At 44.9% G+C, this 21041-nt stretch overlaps 1 protein-coding gene and 1 long non-coding RNA gene across 3 annotated transcripts in view; one reads left to right on the forward strand and one right to left on the reverse strand.

Annotated features, from left to right (window-relative positions):
- LRPPRC (leucine rich pentatricopeptide repeat containing) overlaps positions 1-9388 on the reverse strand; it is a 159579-nt gene extending 150191 nt beyond the window's left edge. The window contains exon 1 of the mRNA XM_038395576.2: positions 9172-9388. Within this exon, the coding sequence (XP_038251504.2) occupies positions 9172-9353 (182 nt within the window). The 5' untranslated portion in view covers positions 9354-9388. The remainder of the gene's footprint in view (positions 1-9171) is intronic.
- A 277-nt stretch (positions 9389-9665) lies between these two features.
- LOC122459536 lies at positions 9666-20723 on the forward strand. 2 transcript variants are annotated; one of them, XR_006280297.1, is made up of 3 exons: positions 9666-10752; positions 10872-11043; positions 19522-20723. It is a non-coding gene; the product is annotated as an uncharacterized LOC122459536 (long non-coding RNA). The 2 variants fall into 2 exon arrangements; XR_006280296.1 differs by lacking the exon at positions 19522-20723 and having other exon boundaries at positions 10872-13251.
- Positions 20724-21041: the final 318 nt, after the last annotated feature.

Consider the following 21041-nt stretch of genomic DNA (forward strand, 5'->3'; position numbering starts at 1 on the left):
AAAAACAAGTTTGTTTACATTTATGGAAGATAATGCTTCCCACTTATTTACAATGTCACCTGAAAGTGGGAACAGGCGCTTCTATGGCACTATTGTAGCTGGCATTGCAAGGTACTTACATGCCAGATATGCCTAAAACATTCATATGCCCCTTCATGCTTCAGCCACCATTCCAGAGAACGTGCTTCCATGCCGATGAAGCTCGTTAAAAAAGTCTTGATTAAATTTGTGACTGAACTCCTTGGCAGAGAATTGTATGTCTACAGCTCTGTGGTTTTAACCGCATTCATCTTATATTTCATGTTACAGCAGTCTCGGATGACGACCCAGCACATGCTGTTCAATTTAAGAACACTTTCACCGCAGATTTGACAAAACCTAAAGAAAGTACCAATGTGAGATTTCTAAAGACAACTAAAGCACTTGACCCAAGGTTTAAGAATCTGAAGTGCCTTCCAAAATCTGAAAGGGATGAGGTGTGGAATATGCTGTTAGAAGTCTTAAGAGTAATGTTCTGATGCAAAAACTACAAAACCTAAACCACCAAAAAAGAAAATCAACCTTCTGTTGGTGGCATCTGACTCAGATGAAGAAAATGAACATGCGGCAGTCTGCACTGCTTTGGATCATCATCGAACAAAATTCGTCATCACCATGGAAGCATGTCCTCTGGAATAGTGGTCGAAGCATGCAGGAGCATACGAATGTTTAGCATAGCTGACACAAATACCTTGCAACTCTGTCTACAACAGTGCAATGCGAACGATAAAGAGATTGTACTACAGTACTTGCATGAGGTGAATTGAAATGCTATTTCTTTTATCTTTTTTACAGTGTAAATATTTGTAATCAAATAGAATATAAAATGAGCACTGTGCACTTTGTATTGTGTTGTAACTGAAATCAATATATTTGAAAATGTAGAAAACATCCAAAAACATTTATAATAAATTGTATTCTATTATTAACGGTGTGATTAAATCTGCAATCAATCATGTTTTTAAATCTCGTGATTAACTGCGATTAATTTTTTCAATCGCTTGACATTGACATCCTATTTCCTTCACACCCATCTAGTCTTCATTATAAATCTGAATACATAAGGCCAATAAGAAAGGTCAGAATTTCACATTTTCACATCTCTAATTGGGACATTAGTGGTTCAGTCAGAATTAAGGTAAGCTTTTTCTACACACTACAGAGATGTGCCCCTGCATAGGTGTTTCTATTTCACTGAGATAAGGCAGGATACTACCTGCAAAGAGAGCAATTTTATATTCTTTATTATGGATTGTGATGCTTTAAATTTCAGGCAGAATATCTGAAAGCTACTACAAGTTCTGTTCGGTTATCCCCAAAGTGACAAAGGACATCATTATCCCTTTAAAAGAACAAAGTATCTGATAAGAAGACATGAAAATAAAAAATGCACATGAAGAATAGTAGGACAGTTTAGTGCAGGCCATACATTAATGTTTGAAATTAAGTTTCTCCAGTAATATCAAAACAATCACACTGAATGCCTTCTCTGCATCTAATGCTAGCTAGCAAACTACTTTTATCCTTTGGGTTAATTCAATGTTAGCGTTCCGCCTATTATGATTCGTTTCCATTCCTGTGACAGAGCCAAACTGGTAGTAACTAAGCTAATAGTTTGACTAGATAAATGATATTTATCAGTATATGGTCTTCTGGATTTTTCATCATTTGTGCATACAGTTATGCTGGCCTCCAAAACCGGAACTGGCCAATTTTCTCCATTTCCCCCAAGGAAATAACAGAACATTTTGAAGAATTTGAAGCACTAAGCTCCTGAAAAGATATACAGAACTTCTTTCGAAAGCCACCCAGACCTAGAGATTTGTCACTTGAAAAGGGTTTCTTAGTGTTTTGAACTTTCACATTATCTCACTTACAACCATATTTGTTTTCTTCAGTAATGTGCGATTTTTAAGTTCTCCAAGAAAAAGCATATATTTGCACTCTAAAAGGAGTTGCTGAGGGTTATGGGTTTTTTTGTAGACCTAAAATGTTTCTCTTGATTCCCCATCAGTTTATTTACTTTATTCTATAACAACTGAAGGGAATAAGTGGGATGGTGTATTTTTGAAAGCATATGGCTAATTTTATTTCAAATACTTAAACCGCTGCTGGGTGTGTGAGAGGTACATGTTTGTCCTAGATTTGATAATGCTGACAAGTTACACTTTTAACTTATTCAGCTTGAACTTTTCAGATGCAACATTACTGATTTTTTCCTGTAAGTCTCAAAACTGCTCTACAGCATAAAATAGGCGCATTAGTGTACACACCTTCAATTAAAAAGATTGAAGGGTAAAAGTTAGTTTTGCTCCAATAGCATGAATTATGACTATGGGACTAAATGCTTTTGCCAAAGTCTTTTCCCACCATTCTGACCCCACCACCCCTTCCTTCAGTAGTTCTGTCTCTTAATATAAAAATACAAGATTCTCATTCTCATCTGCAAGACCCTCTGCAGTCCTGCTACCATCCAAATGTTCGCTCTCTTGTTCTCTTTCCCTAGTCCCCTTTTCTTCATTGCTCCCTTGGCTTCTCTTTCCTTCAGTTTTGGCTCCATGCCTCTTTCGTGCTGTCACATATGCTTGGAATAGCTTTGATAACCTACACTGCCAGGAACCTACTATTTTCCTCCATATTTCTGCTAAAATGCACAACTCTTCAGCCTCTCATCATCAATAAATCCCACATCCTCCTTCCTGAAGGTTGGCCTAATCTTGTTTTATGTTTGCCTCACATAAAACATAAGCACCTCCATACAAGTAGTATGTGTCATTGAGGTTTATAAAGCTCTTTGGAAATTAATGGCACTTTTTCTTAATAAAATACTAAAGTGAATGGAATTAGCATCCATTCCTGAATTAAGAGTTATATTCATTCTGACAACCTAAATAGACATTTTTAATTAACTACAGAAAAACAAATGTTGTACCTCTTGACATTACTGTAATTACTAGTGTTTAGCCAAAAGGTTCACAAATACAATTATATTTAAAGTGTTGAGTATTTACTTCAATTAGAACAAAAATTCTCCTGAATTGTATTATAATTGGCAATCATGTCAATATGAAATCCAGTAAATAGTTACTGTTGGCATTCACTTACAACCATAGATACACAATTTATACATACAGCTTAAATACAGAAGTACAAGAAAATACCAGTAAAGAAAACGGAAAATATTTATTTACATTATAGTTGCATCTAAAGACTATATTCAGGATTGAAACCTCATTGTGGGCATTGTACAAACATAAAATGGCCCCGTCACAGCATAATTTACAAAGTAAAATGGAGACAAAATGTAAAAAAAAGTAACAGTGTTTTGCCAATATTGGCTTTTGTTATATATTGGCTGGGGAAAAAAATCACTATATATTTGCTATATACTGAATGTGAAATTGTTTCCTTGTACTTGCTCAGTGCACATCCTGGGATTAATCCACTCTCCAGTCATTTCTCATGGAAAAAGAGCACTGAATTGAATACAAGTTTTGCATGCAAAAGGAGAGCAAGATCAGGCCTCCAATATGGTGTATACAATTGATCCAAGTCTCTAGACATTCAAATAACCTTGGAATGAAAGCTGCGCTACAGGCACTTTTTGTAACAATTTCATACAAGTAGTGGAGTGAGCTGCTTGGATCATTTTGATGTCAGCTTAAAGACATAAAAAAATCAGCACCAGGAAAATTGATTCCTTTATCAATGGTTAATGCCTCCTCTGAGTGCCATCACTCAAAACAAGCACTGATTAGGCCCTACTTCAAGAACACCACACCAACGACCACACTGTCATAAACCTTCCTCGTTTATGTTTTGCTTTACAGTGCCTATATCACAATACCAGCTAGATACTTGTTTACAGAATTTAAGACATGCTTTAAGGAAAAGGTCATTGAAAAGGTCATAGTGGTGATGCTCCAGTTGTATCAGGTTTCATGGGTAGGTACAGAATGTAGACTGCATTAGTATCTTTCCATTGCCAGAAGATAACAGTGAAGTCATCAAGTATGGATACTGATTTTATTATATATTTATAATATATATATTATATATATATTTTTAAGTATCAGCAGTTTGACAGTGGACCATGAGGCATTGCTTACACTCTAATAGTCTCTGGCAGGAATGAATGAAGTTGTTTCAGTGGCACTGTTTCTTCCTTTGAAAAGTTTTGTGTAAACGCTTGTTCATTCCTTACATGCTTATCATGTGGTCTTACAAGATTCCATTCCATCACCATTCCTGGTCAGTGCACATGTGAGGCTATTAGAGTGCTAAAACTTTGGGATCACAGAGCCATTAACATGCTTATGAAGTCAGATAATGCTGGTTGTCAGAAAGAAGAAACTAGAGAAATTGATAGGGATTTGTGACTGCTCCATCTAGTGCTGGAGTGCATCTACCTCTTGCCAAAGTGGCTTGCAATTCTGGACTCCCAGTTAGCCATATTGGCTCATTCTGCTTCCCCACACCCACCTCCCCAACAATCTGAATATGGCCTGAAAGCTTTCTTTTTCCATGATGATTCAGATTTTGCCAGTCATCCACACCTTGCACCTGCAGGGTGAATTTCTGCATTCTTGCAATACTGTATTTGCCCACTCACTTAAAACAAGGTGATTTTTTTTATTACATCAAAGAACAGTTTTCCCCTAAGAATGAAGGCAGAAAAGTAGTTTGTGCCTGGGCTACTATATTTTCATTCAAGTTCTTCAAGGCTGGGCTATGTCAAGATGTATCTGGAATGGCCCTAGATGGCTATGCAGAAATTTCAGTTACCACTCAGCAAGGCAGGCCTTGCTCACCAAGTAGAGCGGTCAACATGTAGGACATTCTATAACTTGTAATGGCTTCCTCCTACCTTTATAATTCTGGGTGCAATTCAAAGTGGTGGCTCTAAATTCTGTACAGTTTGGAACTCTGCTTTTGTTAGGGACTCTCTCTGCTTCCATTTACTACAATGATGGCTTAGAGAAGATAAGCAACATTTTCTGCAAACCCGTAGAGATTCAGAAGCAAGAACTGGAAGTACAGCATGGTCATTAGAAAACTAAGTGTACTACTTCCATTCTTGAACAGCCTAGCAGTGCCCCAGTTGGCTTACTTTCAGGGCAATACATATTTCGGCCAAGCCTTTGCCTATTTCAGGTTGGGGGGGGAGCTACTTTTTTCCCCTTTCTAGTGTTTATTTGGTGCCCTGATACTATAGTAATGAGAATCTTAGAAACGCATGCATTAAGGAACGTTTAAAGCAGAATAGGAATTTTAAATTGGTGTTATAGGCTAAGATGTTATATAGCAAGTCATTCTTTTCAAATGTTCAGTAAACATATGAGAGAAAAGAAGTAATCTATTCCATGCCCTGCTTGTGCAGAATATTTCTTACTGTGTATTTGCTAGACCTATGTCCTATCTTTAACTATCCCAAGCAATAGAGTTGAAACAATATTCTTTGGAATCTATTCCATACTGTACTAGATCTCACTGTGAATTTACTGTGACTTTGAATTATAGTCCTAGGACCTAAACAAGTTTAAGAAGAGTACTCATCACCAATGTGGTGTAAAACCACACAATTTTCTTATCAAAATGTTTGGCCATTTCCAAAAGTTAAGGCTTGTACAGTACACAACCAAAGCACAAGCTATGCTTGAGCTCAAAAAATAATCTAGAGAATTACATGCCAGAGATGTAAGAACATTTATGAACCTAAATGGACCCTCAGTTTTACACTTTTACTCTTCTACCTTACATATGCTGGGAATGCTGAATGCCTCTACAACAAGAAAAGGAGTACTTGTGGCACCTTAGAGACTAACACATTTATTTGAGCATAAGCTTTTGTGAGCTACAGCTCACTTCGAAAGCTTATGCTCTAATAAATTTGTTAGTCTCTAAGGTGCCACAAGTACTCCTTTTCTCTCTACAACAGTGAAAATAAGGAAACAAACATTTCAGCAGAAATGCAGACATTTGTTTCAGGGTATGAAGGCAGGTGGCAACTAATGATCCATTAAATGAAAAGCTAAATAGAATATTCTACAATCCAAGTGACTGAATTTAACCAATCAAGAACTAAACACAACAAAAGGAATAATACATTCCTAAATGACTTGTTAGTTTATTATTTTCCAACTTCAGTTTAGTTTTTAATTTCAGATAACACCTTTTTCACACACAAAAATTGTAACCTATAGTAACAACTTAGTACTACACATATATATTAAATCTTTGCTGAGAGGTAGGGGGGCCACACCAACATCACGAGGAGAGACTGGGACTGTTCAGCTTGGAAAAGAGACAACTAAGGGGGGATATGATAGAGTCTATAAAATCATGAATGGTGTGGAGAAAGTAAACAAGGAAGTGTTATTTACTCCTCATAACATAAGAACTGGGGGTCACCAATGAAATTAATAGGCAGCAGGTTTAACACGGTTCAAAACAAGAATTAGATAAATTCATGGTCCATCAAAGGTTATTATCCAGGATGGTCAGGGATGGCGTCACTTGTTAGTCTGTATTCGCAAAAAAGAAAAGGAGTACTTGTGGCACCTTAGAGACTAACAAGTTTATTTGAGCATAAGCTTTCGTGAGCTACAGCTCACTTCATCAGATGCATGAAAGCTTATGCTCAAATAAATTAGGAAAAGGGGTGTGACTTATGCCCCATCCCACAGTAGGTTAGGCACCTAACTCTGACTGGGATTCCCAGTCATGAACCCGCTTCTGCAGGTCAGCCCGTGTTCCCTCTATTTTGCCCACGCATGTGCGGGATGGATTTTGTTATGTGCACCAATATGGAGGTGATGTTTGACCATGTGTTAGTGATGAACATAAAATTTATGTGGTGGGGCTGAAGGGTTCGGAGTGTGGAAGGGGGCTAGGACAGAGGGTTCAGGTGTGAAGGTGAGGGCTCTGGGGTGGGGCCGGGGAAGAAGGGTTTGAGATGCAGGCTGCCCCAGGGCTACAGTGGGGAGAGAGGATTCCCCCCAGCTCTCTCTCCCCCGCCACAGCAGCACCTGGGCTGGGGATGGGAGAGGCACCTCTCCCCTGGCCACAGCAGGTACAGGGCTGGGCTGGGGCCAGGGGAGGGGCGCCTCTCCTCTGGGCAGTCCAGGACTGGACTGGGGCCAGGGGAAGGGTGCCTCTCCCCCAACTGCAGCAGGTCCAGGATTGGGGGGCCTCTCCGCCAGCCACAGCAGGTCAGGGTTAGACTGGGGCTCCTCTCCCCCAGCCACGGCAGCTTTGAGGGAATTTACATCAGCACCGTAGCCATTTGTTGCAAGAAAGACCAGGGAGCAAAGTGGCAGCACCCTCATTGCCCTAATCACTGAGCTAAAGGCTCTCACCCAAGATTCCCCTCTCTTCCTGAGGAGATTTGATTTTCCCACCTCTCAGGTGAGTACCCTAACCACTGGATCACAGTCACACACTCTCTCTCTAGCCCAGGGGTTCTCAAACTGGGGGTTGGGACCTCTCAGGGTGTCGTGAAGTTATTACTGGGGGAGAGGGGTCACGAGCTGTCAGCCTCCATCCCAAATCCCGCTTTGCCTCCTTTATTTATAATATAGTGTTAAATATACTAAAAAATGTATAAGGGGGGGGTCACAATCAGAGGATTGCTATGTGAAAGAGGTCACCAGTACAAAAGTTGGAGAAGCACTGTAACCAATGTATATTTAATTAGTCATACAAAGTGGAACAGCTACCACAAGAGAGATTGAGAGAGCCATAATCAGAATACTCTAAAACCCAGAGATTGGGATACCTATGAAGTGAGCTGTAGCTCATGAAAGCTTATGCTCAAATAAGTTTGTTAGTCTCTAAAGGTGCCACAACTACTCCTTTTCTTTTTTGCAAATACAGCCTAACACGGCTGCTACTCTGATATCTGAGAGGTGGGACCTGCAAGTTCAAATCCCTTTTTCAATACCAGAAAGAGGGGGGAATTGAATCCAGATCTCCAATATCCCAGTGGAGTGTTCTAACCATAAGGCTAAAAATAGTAAGGGGACCTCCTCTTAGGCAGCCATTTTGCATGGTTTCGGCATGCTCAGAACACCTCCCAGGTCAAGCCCTGTAGGCCAGATACGTGAGGGAAGACCGCACTGAGGACCCCACTGGAACTTAGATGAGAGGTTCCCAGACGTCTAGACTGAGACGGCTGCATGCATGCTCCTCCAATGTGAGATGGAAGCTGAACAGGGGTCTGGAAGGTATGTAGTACCTAAATGTTGACTTAGGCACCTAACTCCTTTTGTGAATCTATTCCTGTCCTCTCTCTACTTGTTTCTGTACAATACCTACAACATTTTAGTGTGTTCAGAATAACGGCAGTTGAACTGGGATACGTGACCATCCCACCAAGTGGTGGAAGCTGGAACTACCCCAAGGGAATTAGAATATTCCTGAGAGACTCAGGACAGAGGCAGTATGGTCTCATGGTCAAGAATGAAAAGGGGTGAAAGCCAACTTGGGTTCTTTCCCTATCCCTGACCTGTTGCATGACCTTGCACGAATCACTTCACCTCTCCCTGCCAGATTTTTGGTAGGGAAGCTGCCCCGCCCTCTGTGCAGCTCCCAGCACAACAGAGCCATATCTCGGGGACCCTCCGGCTGCTAGTGTAATGGGAAGAGAGCCGTGCCAGCCGCAGACCTAGTTTACTGTCCGCGTGCGACAAGTCAAGCTGCCCTGCTCAGGCCCCCGAGTCCTAAGCTTCCCTCTGGCGAAGAGATCACCATGCAACACGTGGCCGGTCCCTCCGCTCTTGACCAGCTCTTTACAGCCACCCAAGGTCTTACGGGGGGGCTCAGGGAACCCCAGGAGGCAACAGCGCCCGTGAGGGGCGAGACAAGGGCTGCCCCGCCCGCAGGAAGGGACTTGGCGCGGGCACAGGGGACGCGGGGTCTCAAGAGCGCTGCCCGAGGGAAGGAGCTGAGCTGCCGCAGGGCCCGGACTGGTGGGGACCGGGGTCGCGGTCCCACGGCCCAGCGATGGGAAGAGAAGGAGGCAGAGTTGTAGGTTTGACCGTCCCCTGCGCTGGGGCCCAGCCTAGCCCACGCGCTCCCCTCAGGGGCGCCCCTGTCCTCACCCCGCCCCCCACAGCGAGCCCGGGCACTCACCTGCCAGGGGCTCCCGCCAGGCCGGCGGCGCGGGGCGAGGGGCGGTGGGCGGCGGCTCCCCGCGATAGCCGGAGGAGGCGGGAACAGAAAGGCTGGAGCCGGCAGGCCGAGCCCAACAGCGCAGCCATCATCCTCACACGCACCGCGCAGGAAGAACACGTGACCGCTCCAGACTCAACCATAGTGAGCCGGCGGTGGGGGGGGTGGGGTGGAGGAGGGCACGCCCCTCGGGCCAACCCATCTCGCACGGAGAAACCACTCACCGCAGGCGCATGACAGTATTAGGCTCCCTGTAATTGGCCCCCAGTGGTGTCAATTTTCTCTCTAAAAAGAAAAGGAGGACTTGTGGCACCTTAGAGACCTAGTCTCAAACACACCTTTTCTTTTTCGTGAATACAGACTAACAGGGCTGCTACTCTGAAACCTGTTATTTTCTGTTAGTCGAGCCGGCTTCCCCCTCCCCAGTGGTACAGCCCCAGCACAGGCGGCGCGCAGTAGACCTTAACCCTGGGTTAGAACAGTCCGCTGGGCCGGCCAGAAACATGCCCGAAGTTTTCCGAACCAGGCCCAGCGGGGACAGGCAAGCAGAGACGCTGGAGAGGGGAAGAGAAGAACGCGATGGAGAAAGAGAACGCGCCGCGCTGGGCGGACGGGCGGTTCCTCAACTGCCACATTTTATTTCGGAACGGTTGGTGGTCGGCCCACAGCAGGACGAGGCCCCAGCCGGAGTCTGTCCTCGCGCGCCTGAGAGAGGAAGTCACGTGGCTGTAGCCTGATCCGCTCCAGGGGAGGCTGCGGTCACGCCCATCAGCGCGGCGCTCTCTGCCCCTCTCCCTCGCCGGGTTTGGGTTAGGGGCGGAGCTAAGGATGGCGGTAGGCGCTCGTCTGCGGCCGCGGCTCGAGAGACCCCGCCAGCGGCGCCGGGCGCGTGCCGAGAAGTCTCGCCACGGCACCGGCCGGGCCTGTGCGCGCGAACGGGAGCTGGGTGGCGGGCTCTCGCGCCAGGCTCCGTTCCCATGCCGGCGAACCGGCGCCGGGAGAAGGCGGGGGACGCCCCTCCGCCCCCGCGGCCGTTTGGCATGGGCTGCGAAGCATCCGCCACGGGAGCCGCTGGAGTCCCGCCCGGCGCCGCCCGCCGGCCGGGCGCAGCTGGGGGAATGGGCGTGGCGCGGGCTCTCAGACCCGCAGGGCAGCGACCCTTGACGCGTAAGCAAGCGGGGGCCCGGGCCATGCCGTGCGTCCCTTGCACGAGCCTTGGGAGTGGGTGTGAGCGCGCGAGCGACGTGTGCCCCTTTGCTCCTGCGCGTGTCGTTCGGCTGCAGACAGGCTACTGGGCTAGGGGCGAACGAGCCCGCGTAGTGTTCTCTGCGCGTTGCGGAGAGACGCGTGCGAGTTCCCGCCGCGGGGCGGGTAGCCCTGCCCTGCCCTGCCCTGCCCTTGCTGTCTATTAGAGCGACGAAATGGGAGAGGAAATAGCCGTTATTGAACCAACTGCGGTTGTTGGGGGCTTACGCAGCACGCTTCCGGTCGAGGAGGCTCCTGCTAATTATTGCAGGCGTGAGCTAGAATAGATGACTCAAGGTAACTGCGAAAAGATTAAAATGTGCTGCTCCTGTCCTGCACCCGCCCCCCAAAGCCTTCTCTGCCCCGGCTGTGGCGCAGGATCTGCTTAAAAATATTCCCCCCCCCCCCGTGTTGAGAGGGTTCTGTCTCGGAAAGTCGCCGACTTGGAAGATAGTTGTTTAGAGTCCACGGTGCTCCCAGCAGGTCCTGTAACCACAGTTTGTGTGGACGGAGGAGCGCAGAAGCGCCCAGTAGAACCTCAGCGGTAGGGACGCTGTGGGAATGGAGGTTCCTAACGCTGAACAAAAGGTGACGGCGATTCTTTCCAAAGTTTATAATTGAACATTGACTTAATACAGCTTTAAGCCTAGATTAGGGAGAAGAAAAATGCTGGTTTTAACCCTCGAAACGGTTTCTGTGCTTGTTTCCGTTTCTTACCTTGTCAAACTGCTTCACCTTTTTTTTGGTAGGTCATTTAACAGAACTGTACTGTATTGGCTGGGGGGGGGCAGGGGGAGAAGTCTCTGCTGCTTCCTGATTGCATACTTCCAAAGGAGGTGTGTGGTTGACCAGTCAGTTCGTAACTCTCCAGTTTGTAACTCTGAGGTTCTTCTGGAGGTAGTTTGTTTGGGTTTTTAAAGTTTTTTTTCTTTTTCCCCCATTTATGGCCTGGTTCTGAACTTAGTTAAATCCGTAACTAAAGAGTAACTCCAAAGACAATAGAAAAGTTTTGCTTCTGCAAGATAAGGATCTGGCTCTTCACAGGTTGTATTTACTAATTATTTTGGTAGCATTTGAAGTGTGCTAGGGTGTACAAACAAAGAAGTCACAATCCCTGCTCCAAGGAGCTTACACTTACCTGTTTATAATACAAAGGGGTCAATCTAAACCCCACAACAAGGAGTCCAGTGGCACCTTAAAGACTAACAGATTTATTTGGGCGTAAGCTTTCGTGGGTAAAAAGCCACCACTTCAGACGCATCATGTTAATGCGCATTAAATGCTATTACGGCCAAATCAAGTTAACAGACATTGTTAAACTCAGGCCTGATCTACACTTAAAACTTAGGTCGACAATAGCTAAGGTGCTCACAAGCTGTGCTCCTGTGGTTCCCCATAGTGTAAACATGGCTTCAGTTGTTTTGACTGTGCAGATAAGCCCTAGCACAAAGATTATTAGTGTTTCACTCTACAATGTGGTACCAGTAGGCACCATCTGGGATTCCAGGATGCAGTAGCAAAACCTGATAGCATCTGTGATGATCTACGAAACCACCCCGACTCATGCAAAAACCTAGAACAGTTTAAAAAGATTGTAACTAGGCTTCTGCTCCATGGTATAATTTTGCATCCAATACATTCCGCTTCCTATATTATAGTTTTGCATGTTAAAGATAGTTCTGGGATTTAACTATAGACTACCAAATTAGACAAGAAAGTACACCTCTAACTTTAAATGACTATTTTCATAGAAATACATACAATTATTTTCACCATATGTCATGTATTATAATGGCTCCAGGGGGCAGATTGAAATTTATCAAGTCAATTACAATCCTGTCTGTTTTGATTAACAATCAGCCATTATCTGTTATGCTGTACAGTAATAAGTCTTAAGTTCACCAGTTAAGAGACTAAAGGCTTGATTTTCAGAAGTACTGAGCACCTGCATTCTCCACTGATTTGAAATGGAGTTGTGTGTACTCAGCATTTCTGAAAATCAAGCCATAACACACGAGTAGTGACAAGTACCTTAATACATTTTATGTTCGTTAGGCCCTGATTCTGCAACCCTTACAATGAGTAAGTATCTTAGGAGGAGATCCATGAAGGGGCTTAGTCCTTGCAATGCTGAGCATCACAATGCCTAACTTTTAGGTGCCTAGAAAGTCACAGGAACAACACTGCAATCCATAAAGTCAAGCTGCACTCCCTATACAATGAATAGGGATCAGTAGGCAGCTAAGAATGGAATCCACAAAAGCTCAGGTAGCCAATGGGAGGTGCTGACAAGAGGGATGTGGCCAAAGTCCTGCCCCTCACCAAGATAAGTGGCTCTCTCTTCTTAGCAATCCACAAATGGGAACCAGCCATCAGGTGTTTTAGGTGACCAAGGCCTTTCTTGTGGGAATGAGTTAGGTGCTTGCCTTGCTTCACGCAAAATGGCAGTAAGAGGAACCACCACTGCCTTGCACCTTATAACTTTTAGCTCACTAGTTGGAGCACACACCTAGAATGTGGGAGACCCAGATTCAATTCTCCCTTTTCTGCCAGAGCAGGAGAAAGAATTTGAACAGGAGCCCCCCACCACTTGAGAGTGCGCTAACCTCTGGGATATTCTGATGTAGGGCTTCTTTAGTCTCTCCTGTTTCACTGTGGTTAAATGATGTAGTGGTGATTGGAACAGGGGGCCTGGACCCTGGGTCTCCCATCCCAGACATGGGTGCTCTAACCACCAGATAGTAGTGTTATTGACATTCAATACCATTAGATGCAATCCTATCAATGAGACTGAACAGGTTGTAAAAGGAGGTGAAAGGCTTGCACATTTCAGCAAGTGTGGGGTTGGCAGAGTAAAGGTATATGTGTTAATGGGGCACTGCTGAAAGAGTGCAGTTAAAGTTTGCATGGGCAATCTTAACTCTGTACACCCTGGTTTTCTGAAGGTTGAGTTTTGCTCAGTTCAGCATTCTGGAAGGGGATGACCTACAATCAAGCAACCCTAGCTCTGTGTTAATGTAGCTTTTTTGCTATTGAATTTCCTAGTACTTTTAACAGGAAAAGATGTTATGTGAGTAGTCATTTAGGCAACTGTATACATTATGTCCTACACTTAACATATTGAACCAGACACAGCAATCTGTGTCATGGCATACTCCTTGCTCTCCCACAACTTCACCATCTAGGAATTGCCCAGAAGCCTACATGCTGGCAACTCTGGCAATGCACATTTCTTTTCCCTCAGCAGTCAGGTTTGGAAATGACAGTGCCAGTACCTTATGTGCTACTTGTCTTTGGAAACACCTGTCTTATGTTTTCCATTGTTGCATTTATCAACCCTGAATATCACCCCATTGAGATGAATGCAGTGAGAAATAATTGCTCTGACACATGTCCCCATCCCCCTTCCGAGTGCTTTAGAGCCTGTGATATGCATGAAGTATACCATTATCAGCTCCCCACCCAAAAGGGATAGGACTTCCCCAGATCCTGGCTCACGTGGGGGGAAAGAAGGGAGTCTCAGACCCCTTCCAAAAGGGCAAGCTTGGCTCACATGAGTAGGAGAAGGTCCAATGTCTGCAGATGGCCATGGCTTCCCCGATCATAGGATAGTGAGATGAGCTCAGACACCCCCAGAGGAGTAAGGCCCCCATAGCCTAGCTCACATCAGAGGGGGCAGGGAGGTTGGTTCAGACCCCCCCCCCCAAAAGGATCTATAATGCCCAAGCTCTAGGCATACACGTACAAGAGAAGAATGTGGGGTTAACGTGTCCCTCCTTCCTAGTTCCCTTCCACTCACCCCCATGTCTCCCTAGCCCCCCAAACCTTCCTCATCTGAGCCCTCAAGCTGCCTCACATCCCCTACTGCCCATCCCTATTTAACCCTCCCATACACCCCTCCATTCACTGAAGCCCCAAACCCCTGTCCCTCCAGGCTCTAATGGATCTCCCTTCCCAGGAAGGATTCACATATCTAATTGCCCCACAAAGACTTTGGAGGGTGCAGGAGGGTCGGGATACACTGGCAGAGCTGTGGGGGGGGGGAGGGTCAGGATACACTGGCATTTTTCTGTATTGGTGCATGTACAGTGTAAAAATGTACATTTTCTTAAATACTGTTCTCAGTTTGGGTCCCCCAAAGATTTAGCAGGTGCCATGCACTACCTTGGGTAAAACTTGATAGAGATTAAACTATTGATGTCATGGGGGCCAAAATGGTCCATCTCTGTGCAAAAAAAACTCCAAACAAACAAGCACCAACCCAAAAAAACCCAATTTTTTTTTTAAAAAAAGGTTTCTCTTCAGGGCTCATAAGTCCAGAACCCTTCAAAGGACTCCAGATTTGGGTCACTAACCCATATCCTTCACCCTTCTAAGGCACATCAAATTTCAACAAAATGAGACTAAGTATATCAGTTGTAGAACACATAGAAAGGTCTACCTTTAAATAGATGTTATGATACAACCTTAACTATAGTGACGCTGCTGCGCTACAATAAGTTATCCAAAGTGGAATAGCGTCAACTTGAGAGAATCTCATGTCAGAATATCCATAGCCCAGTGGTTAGGGTATTCTACTTTTAAGTGCAAGATCCTCATTCAAATCTTTTCAGTGAGGCAGAGAAGAGGACTGAAGCTGGGTCTCCCACATCCTAGGTCAGTGTTCTAACCACTGGACTAAAAGATATAAGGGAGGCATCAGCACCTGCTGCACAAATAGTTTAGTCACCTTATAGCTGCAGTAAATCACAAGCAGAGAACAATGCCTCCCTGCAGCCTGAGCTTAGGTGCCTAACTCCTCTGAGAGAGGCCAGAGCTTGGGACCAATTTAGGGTTGCCAACCCTTCTGGATTGACTGGGAGTTTCCTGGAATCAGAATCAATCTCCCAGTGGCTATTGAAAGCAATCTGGGAGATTTTAATAGGCTGCTAAAAGTCCAGCCATCATGCAGCGGGGCTGAGGCAGGCTCCCTACCTGCCCTGGCTCTGCACAGCTCCTGGAAGTGACCGGCATGGCCCTCTGGCTCCTAGGCGCAGGGAGTTTCTGCATGCTGATGGCTGACTCCGCAGCTCCCATTGGCCAGGAACTGCGGCCAATGGGAGTTGCAGGGGCAGTGCCTCGGAGAAGGGGTGGGGCAAGGGTGTTTGGGTTTGTGCGATTAGACAGTTGGCAACCCTACTACACTGGGATAAAAATCCACAGCTGGCCTGGGTCAGCCAATTTAGGCTTACATGGCTCAGATTCTAGGACTGAAAAAAATCTCAGTGTAGATGCTCAGGCTCTAGCCTCAGTGATTTTTATCCCTGCAGCTGACCCAGTCCAGTGTCTTTTGTCCCTGTATAGACACACACTTATCAGAGTCTCCCACTAACTAGCTTAAGCATCTTCCCACCTAGCATGCTGGCTTTTGTGGATCCCATTCTCAGGCACCCATCTCTCCCCATTCATTATATAGGGAGCCTAGGCCCCTGTGGAACTCAGTACCTCAAAGCAGCACCCTGGAGCCCCCATATTCACCCCTGTCATATAGTTATATTTCATACAAAGTATGCCATGTAAAATATTAAAAGTCGTCATCTGCTGAAATTTATTGCTGAAATTTATTGTTCTGTTCAAATATGTAGATAGTGTATATGAAGTTATGAGATTTTGCTGTATGCTTGTCACTGCAATATGTTGTAAATTTGAAAATCTCTACTACAAAAGTTCCTGTGACACCCTCCACTCCCAGGATGGTTTTAAGAGACGAATCAATCAGCAGGGGAGTTGTAAACAAAGGATTTACAATTTTGTAAGAGAAGCACCACGCAATGGAGGATTGCTCAACCCTGTGACCCAGCAAAGCCCATTGGGGTTAGTGTTTTCCAGGCACAGGGACTGGGGATATAAAATAGGGCACAGTGGTACCATTCTCTGGCCTCTCTCCTCCCCCATCTATGCTGGAATTAAAGGGGAAACCTGTGTAATAAGAACTATAACCTAACTACAGCATCCAGTGGGGTGAGAAAAACTGCTTGATTCAAATACTGCCTAGTGTAATAAGGTTTAAGATTTAGACTGTGCAATTACCTTTTATTTTCTTTAGTAATTATCTGACCTTGTGTCTACCACTTTAGTAACAATCTAGCTTTCTGTAGTTAAAAAAAAAATCTGTTTTATATTTCGCCTAAATCAGTGTTTTGCTTGAAGTTCTTGGGAAATCTCAGCTTAGTTTACAAAAGGTTAATGTGTCCCCTCTCCACATCGAGGGAAGGGCAGACTGGGTATAACTTACACTGGTCAGCTATCTGACCAGGCAAAACTGTCTTGTGTGGGGATGCAAGGCTGAGGGCTTGGGAGATTTGCTGGTGCCTTTCTGTGTGATTTGTGAGTGGCTCAGAGAACATGCATTTAATTTAGCTAGCTGTGGGGCTGTACATGCTGTTGTACTGAGGGATATCAGCACCTGGAGGGGTTTACTATTTGTCACTAGCAAAGCTTTGCGAGAGACAGTCCAGGGTACAGAGTTAAGGGAGCACAGTGGTACCCCAATTCCAGGTTGTACCCCCAGGATCCTGTCATAGCACTTCACCCAGGCTTTGTGGATTACAATGGTTTTCAAGATGCCTAAAAGTTAGGCTCTCATTGCTCAGCATTGAAATGTCCAAATCCCTTTATGGATCTAGGCCAGTGTAATTGTGTGTGTGAAATTGATGTTGTCCATTAAAAATAGTTTTCTAAATAAAATATTGCACTCAACTATTTTTATCAGAAAATTGGAGGCATCCTATTCATACTGAAGTATATAGCAACACACTCATTGAATTCAGCATGAGATGAGTTGACTCAATAGCATACACAGAGTTAGTTTTTTATAATACAAACTTTTTGGTTGTGTAAAACCTTCCTTTATAAGACCTCCCCTCACCCATTAAATTTACCAAAAACCAGAGTGATCTGCCAGAAATGTCATATGCAGAGTCAGAGAACCCCGCAGAGTTTTTACTGAAAGCTTGGGGCAAAGCAGACAGGCTTTTTGGATATTATGACAAAACCTACTTCATTGTATGATCTGCTTTTAGGACATTTCTTGGTTGGTCACATCTCCAAAAAAATTGGATGGTCTAGGGGCTCAACTTATATTTTAATGTGTTTAGTTTGATGCTATAGACTGATTTTGGTAGGGGAAGGAGAAATGTTTAAAACTTGTAAACCGTTTTAGTGTATTTCAAAATCTGAGTAGCCTAGATAATGGATTGGAGCTGCAGGCAGGGAAGCACATTGTCAGGGAGGGAGGAAGATGGCTCCAGTCTAGGAGGTGCAGGAAAGAGCCACACATACTCCTGGGAAATTTCTATGCTATTGCATGTGTGCATAGTTAATGGCCCTGCATATTTTAAACTTTTTGTGCAGAATAAAGCTTCTGCTGAAATGTTGCAGCTGTTCTGCCTTTTGCCCACCAGAGAATGCTGAGTGCAAGAATAGCAGCAGCTCCCAGCAGAAAATAACTTGTACAGTTCTGCCTTTTTCCACCAGATGCTGCTGTGGCAATTGAACAAAGCAGCAGCTCCCTGCCAGCGAGGGAAGAGAGAGAGCTGCCTTCTTCAGAGGTCCAGATCAGGAAAAGGGCTGTGGGGAGACAGATAGCATGTGGAGCTGGGAGTGGCGGGGGGGGGGGGGGGGAAGAAGGTGTCAGACTGGGGCAGAGGCTGAATGAGAGTGGAGGCACAGGACCACAGGGGAGAGGGAGGTGCAGGGCTACATGGTGATGGGGGAGAAGTTACAGAGCTACATAGGGACAAGGGGTGGCTGGATGGGGGGCAGACACATGGGGACAGAGGGAGGGGGTACGGAGAAGTGTTCCCTCTAATTTTTTTCCATCCATGTGTGGAATGAATTTTTTTATGTGCACCATATTGAGGTAATGTGCGGATATGCACCACCCGTAGAAACCAAAAACCTAGATAATATATTTTTAAAGAGTTACCATAGGGATAATTACTCTAGCCAGGGCAGGTTAGGCATTTTAGAATTCACTACTCAAAGAATTAAATTTAAAAGTAAGAGAAATAAAAGTTATGAAATGCATAGACTAGTCAAAAACTAAAACACTTTGAAAGAAGTATATGTTGGGAAATGAGTGTGAAAGACACATTGTATGTGTGATAGACAGATGTGCATTGCCCTTTTAAGTACGCTGACTGCACTTTAAGTAGATCAGCAAGTTCAGACACAGCAGCAGCTCCATCCTGAGCCCTGTCCTGTCCCGTCCCCACTGCTCTGTGGAGAGGAGGTACAGGGGCAGGGGAGGATACCCAGATATCAACACCACTCTCCCTCCTCCCCAACCAGGAGGCTCCCAGGAGCAGCTCTAAGACAGAGGACAGGAGCAGCAGGGCAGCAGGAGGGAGAGACACCTGAACTGCAAGGCACTTGATAGCCTGCTGGGTAGCTGCCCAGCCACGCAGCTTACAGGGAACTTAGGTACAGAGCCACATATGGACCGGGGAGGCGGTGCAGGGCCACATGGGGGGAGTGGATGTCTGAGTGGGGGTAAAGGATCACATGTGGACAGGGGAACAAGAACACATGGGGAAAGGGACAGATGTACCTGACTGAATGGAAGAGGCTAGGGCTCAGCCAGGCTCTGCATGGGGGAAGCTCCCTTACAATCCCTCCCCCCCAAAAAAAACAAACTTGTTCCATACTTTTTCCATCCATACCAAACAAGCCTCCAAGTTCACATGGAGGCTCCTTCCCAGCAACATATTTCCCTCTCCCTCAGCTCGTCAGTTACCTGCGACTCCCCGAAGCCTTTGCACTGCTTCCAAGGAGTGTGGAAATATGGTTCTGTATTGTAGAATAAATGAATTGCTCTGTTCTGTATTAATATGTCTAGTAAGGAATCCATTTGTTAAACATTTCCTGAATCTTTTGTTATCTGTATTGTTACAGACATACTTGCTGACAGGTATTTTGAAATAAATGACCAAAAATAATGGAAACAGGTATTATATGGTGTTATTTTGACAAATAAAATATGTAGAATTTTAAAATGTGTGCAGAATTCTTAATTTTTTGTTGCAGAATTCTCCCAGGAGTGCACACAAGAGACTGGAAGAAAGGAAGCATTCTGGAGAAACATGATTCTGGCATGGCAAAGGTAGCTAGAGAGAAGAATCATAGAAGGACCCATTGTAAGCAAAAGAAAATCCAACCCCCGTTTCTCCCTCACCTGAAGAGGGCCCAAACCACCTTATGTTTTTAGCCAGACTAAGTTTAGCTGCACTTGATAGCCTCTTCACTGCAAAGCAGATTTCTAACACCCTTCTGTGGATTTAACCTAAAAAAACCCACAAACAAACCACCCATATTTCTGATTTAGCAGGGCCTCTGAGGAGCAGCACTAGGGGTAACTAGATGAGAACTGTGATACCCACATAAGGGGGTACTGAAAGAGCTGTATCCGTGCACACACACGAGTCCATTTTATGGGGTTTTGCAAGTTCAGCTGGAGATTCCACAGGGAGTCTTATTAACAAACATTAACAAATTCTTTAAAACCTAAACTAAATTTATGACCTGGAAACTTCCAAAGCTGGAATTTGAGTTCAGCAGATGTAACAGAACTTTTGGAGAGACTTAACTAAAAAACAAAACCAAAACCCCTAACCTCTGGAGAGCCTGAAAATTCCAAATGTGCAGTTCAACTTTAAATCTTTCCCCCAAAAACCAAATACTGGAAAAGTTGGAGCCAATGAATACAAGATAAGTCATAAACCCCTCCAAAACCAACAGGAAGTGGAACAGCTGTGCTACATGCTTCACTTACTTAAGGAGTTCAAGTATGCAATAATGTCATGAAAGATGTGTGATGTGGTTCAATGAGTCTGCAGAGGACATGACAGGGCAGCTAGGAAGTGCCACATTACATTACATATTCCTCTCCAAAACTGAAAAAAAATTAATTGGGCAGAAGTACTTCTACAGCATCAACTTTTTTGCTCCTTACCTTAACCTTGTTAGGATTAGGAAGAAGCTCAATGGTAACAAAGCTCATGAGGGGAATCTGCTGCTAAGGATAGTGAAGACCAGGAATTAAAATTGGTGCAGATGTCTTCCCACAGATACACAATGCTACTCCCCCTTATTCTCAGAAGAGAGAATCTGACCCCAATTCTGCAAATTTCCATTTGCCAAGTTTTCTGGCACTTTTAAACACCCCCTTCTCCACTCTGTGGGTTTTATTGTGACAAAAGCATTTAGTCTTAAAGGACTCATAGCAGGGTGTTGTTGCCAAATCTCAGAATTTTTGAATGAATCTTGTGATATCTGATTATCCAAAGCTCCCAGAGTCCTGTGAATGTGAATCTCAGACGTAAATATTTTAAAGTTTTGTGATGGGGCAAGGCCAGATGGCTACAGAAAAGTAGTCTTATTGGGATCCGGGAAGAGGGGTGGGCGAAGCCAGTCCACTGCTAAAGGGTCCCCCCCAGCCTAAAAGGGGGATCCACAGGACCTAGATACCCAGAAAATTCCAGAGGACAACTAATAAAATAACAGGGACAGGAGTGCGGTCAAAGGGTCAAACGAAGGGAATCGGACGG

The sequence above is a fragment of the Dermochelys coriacea genome, chromosome 3 (genome assembly GCF_009764565.3).
Source record: "Dermochelys coriacea isolate rDerCor1 chromosome 3, rDerCor1.pri.v4, whole genome shotgun sequence".
In the NCBI taxonomy this organism is placed as follows: domain Eukaryota; kingdom Metazoa; phylum Chordata; order Testudines; family Dermochelyidae; genus Dermochelys; species Dermochelys coriacea.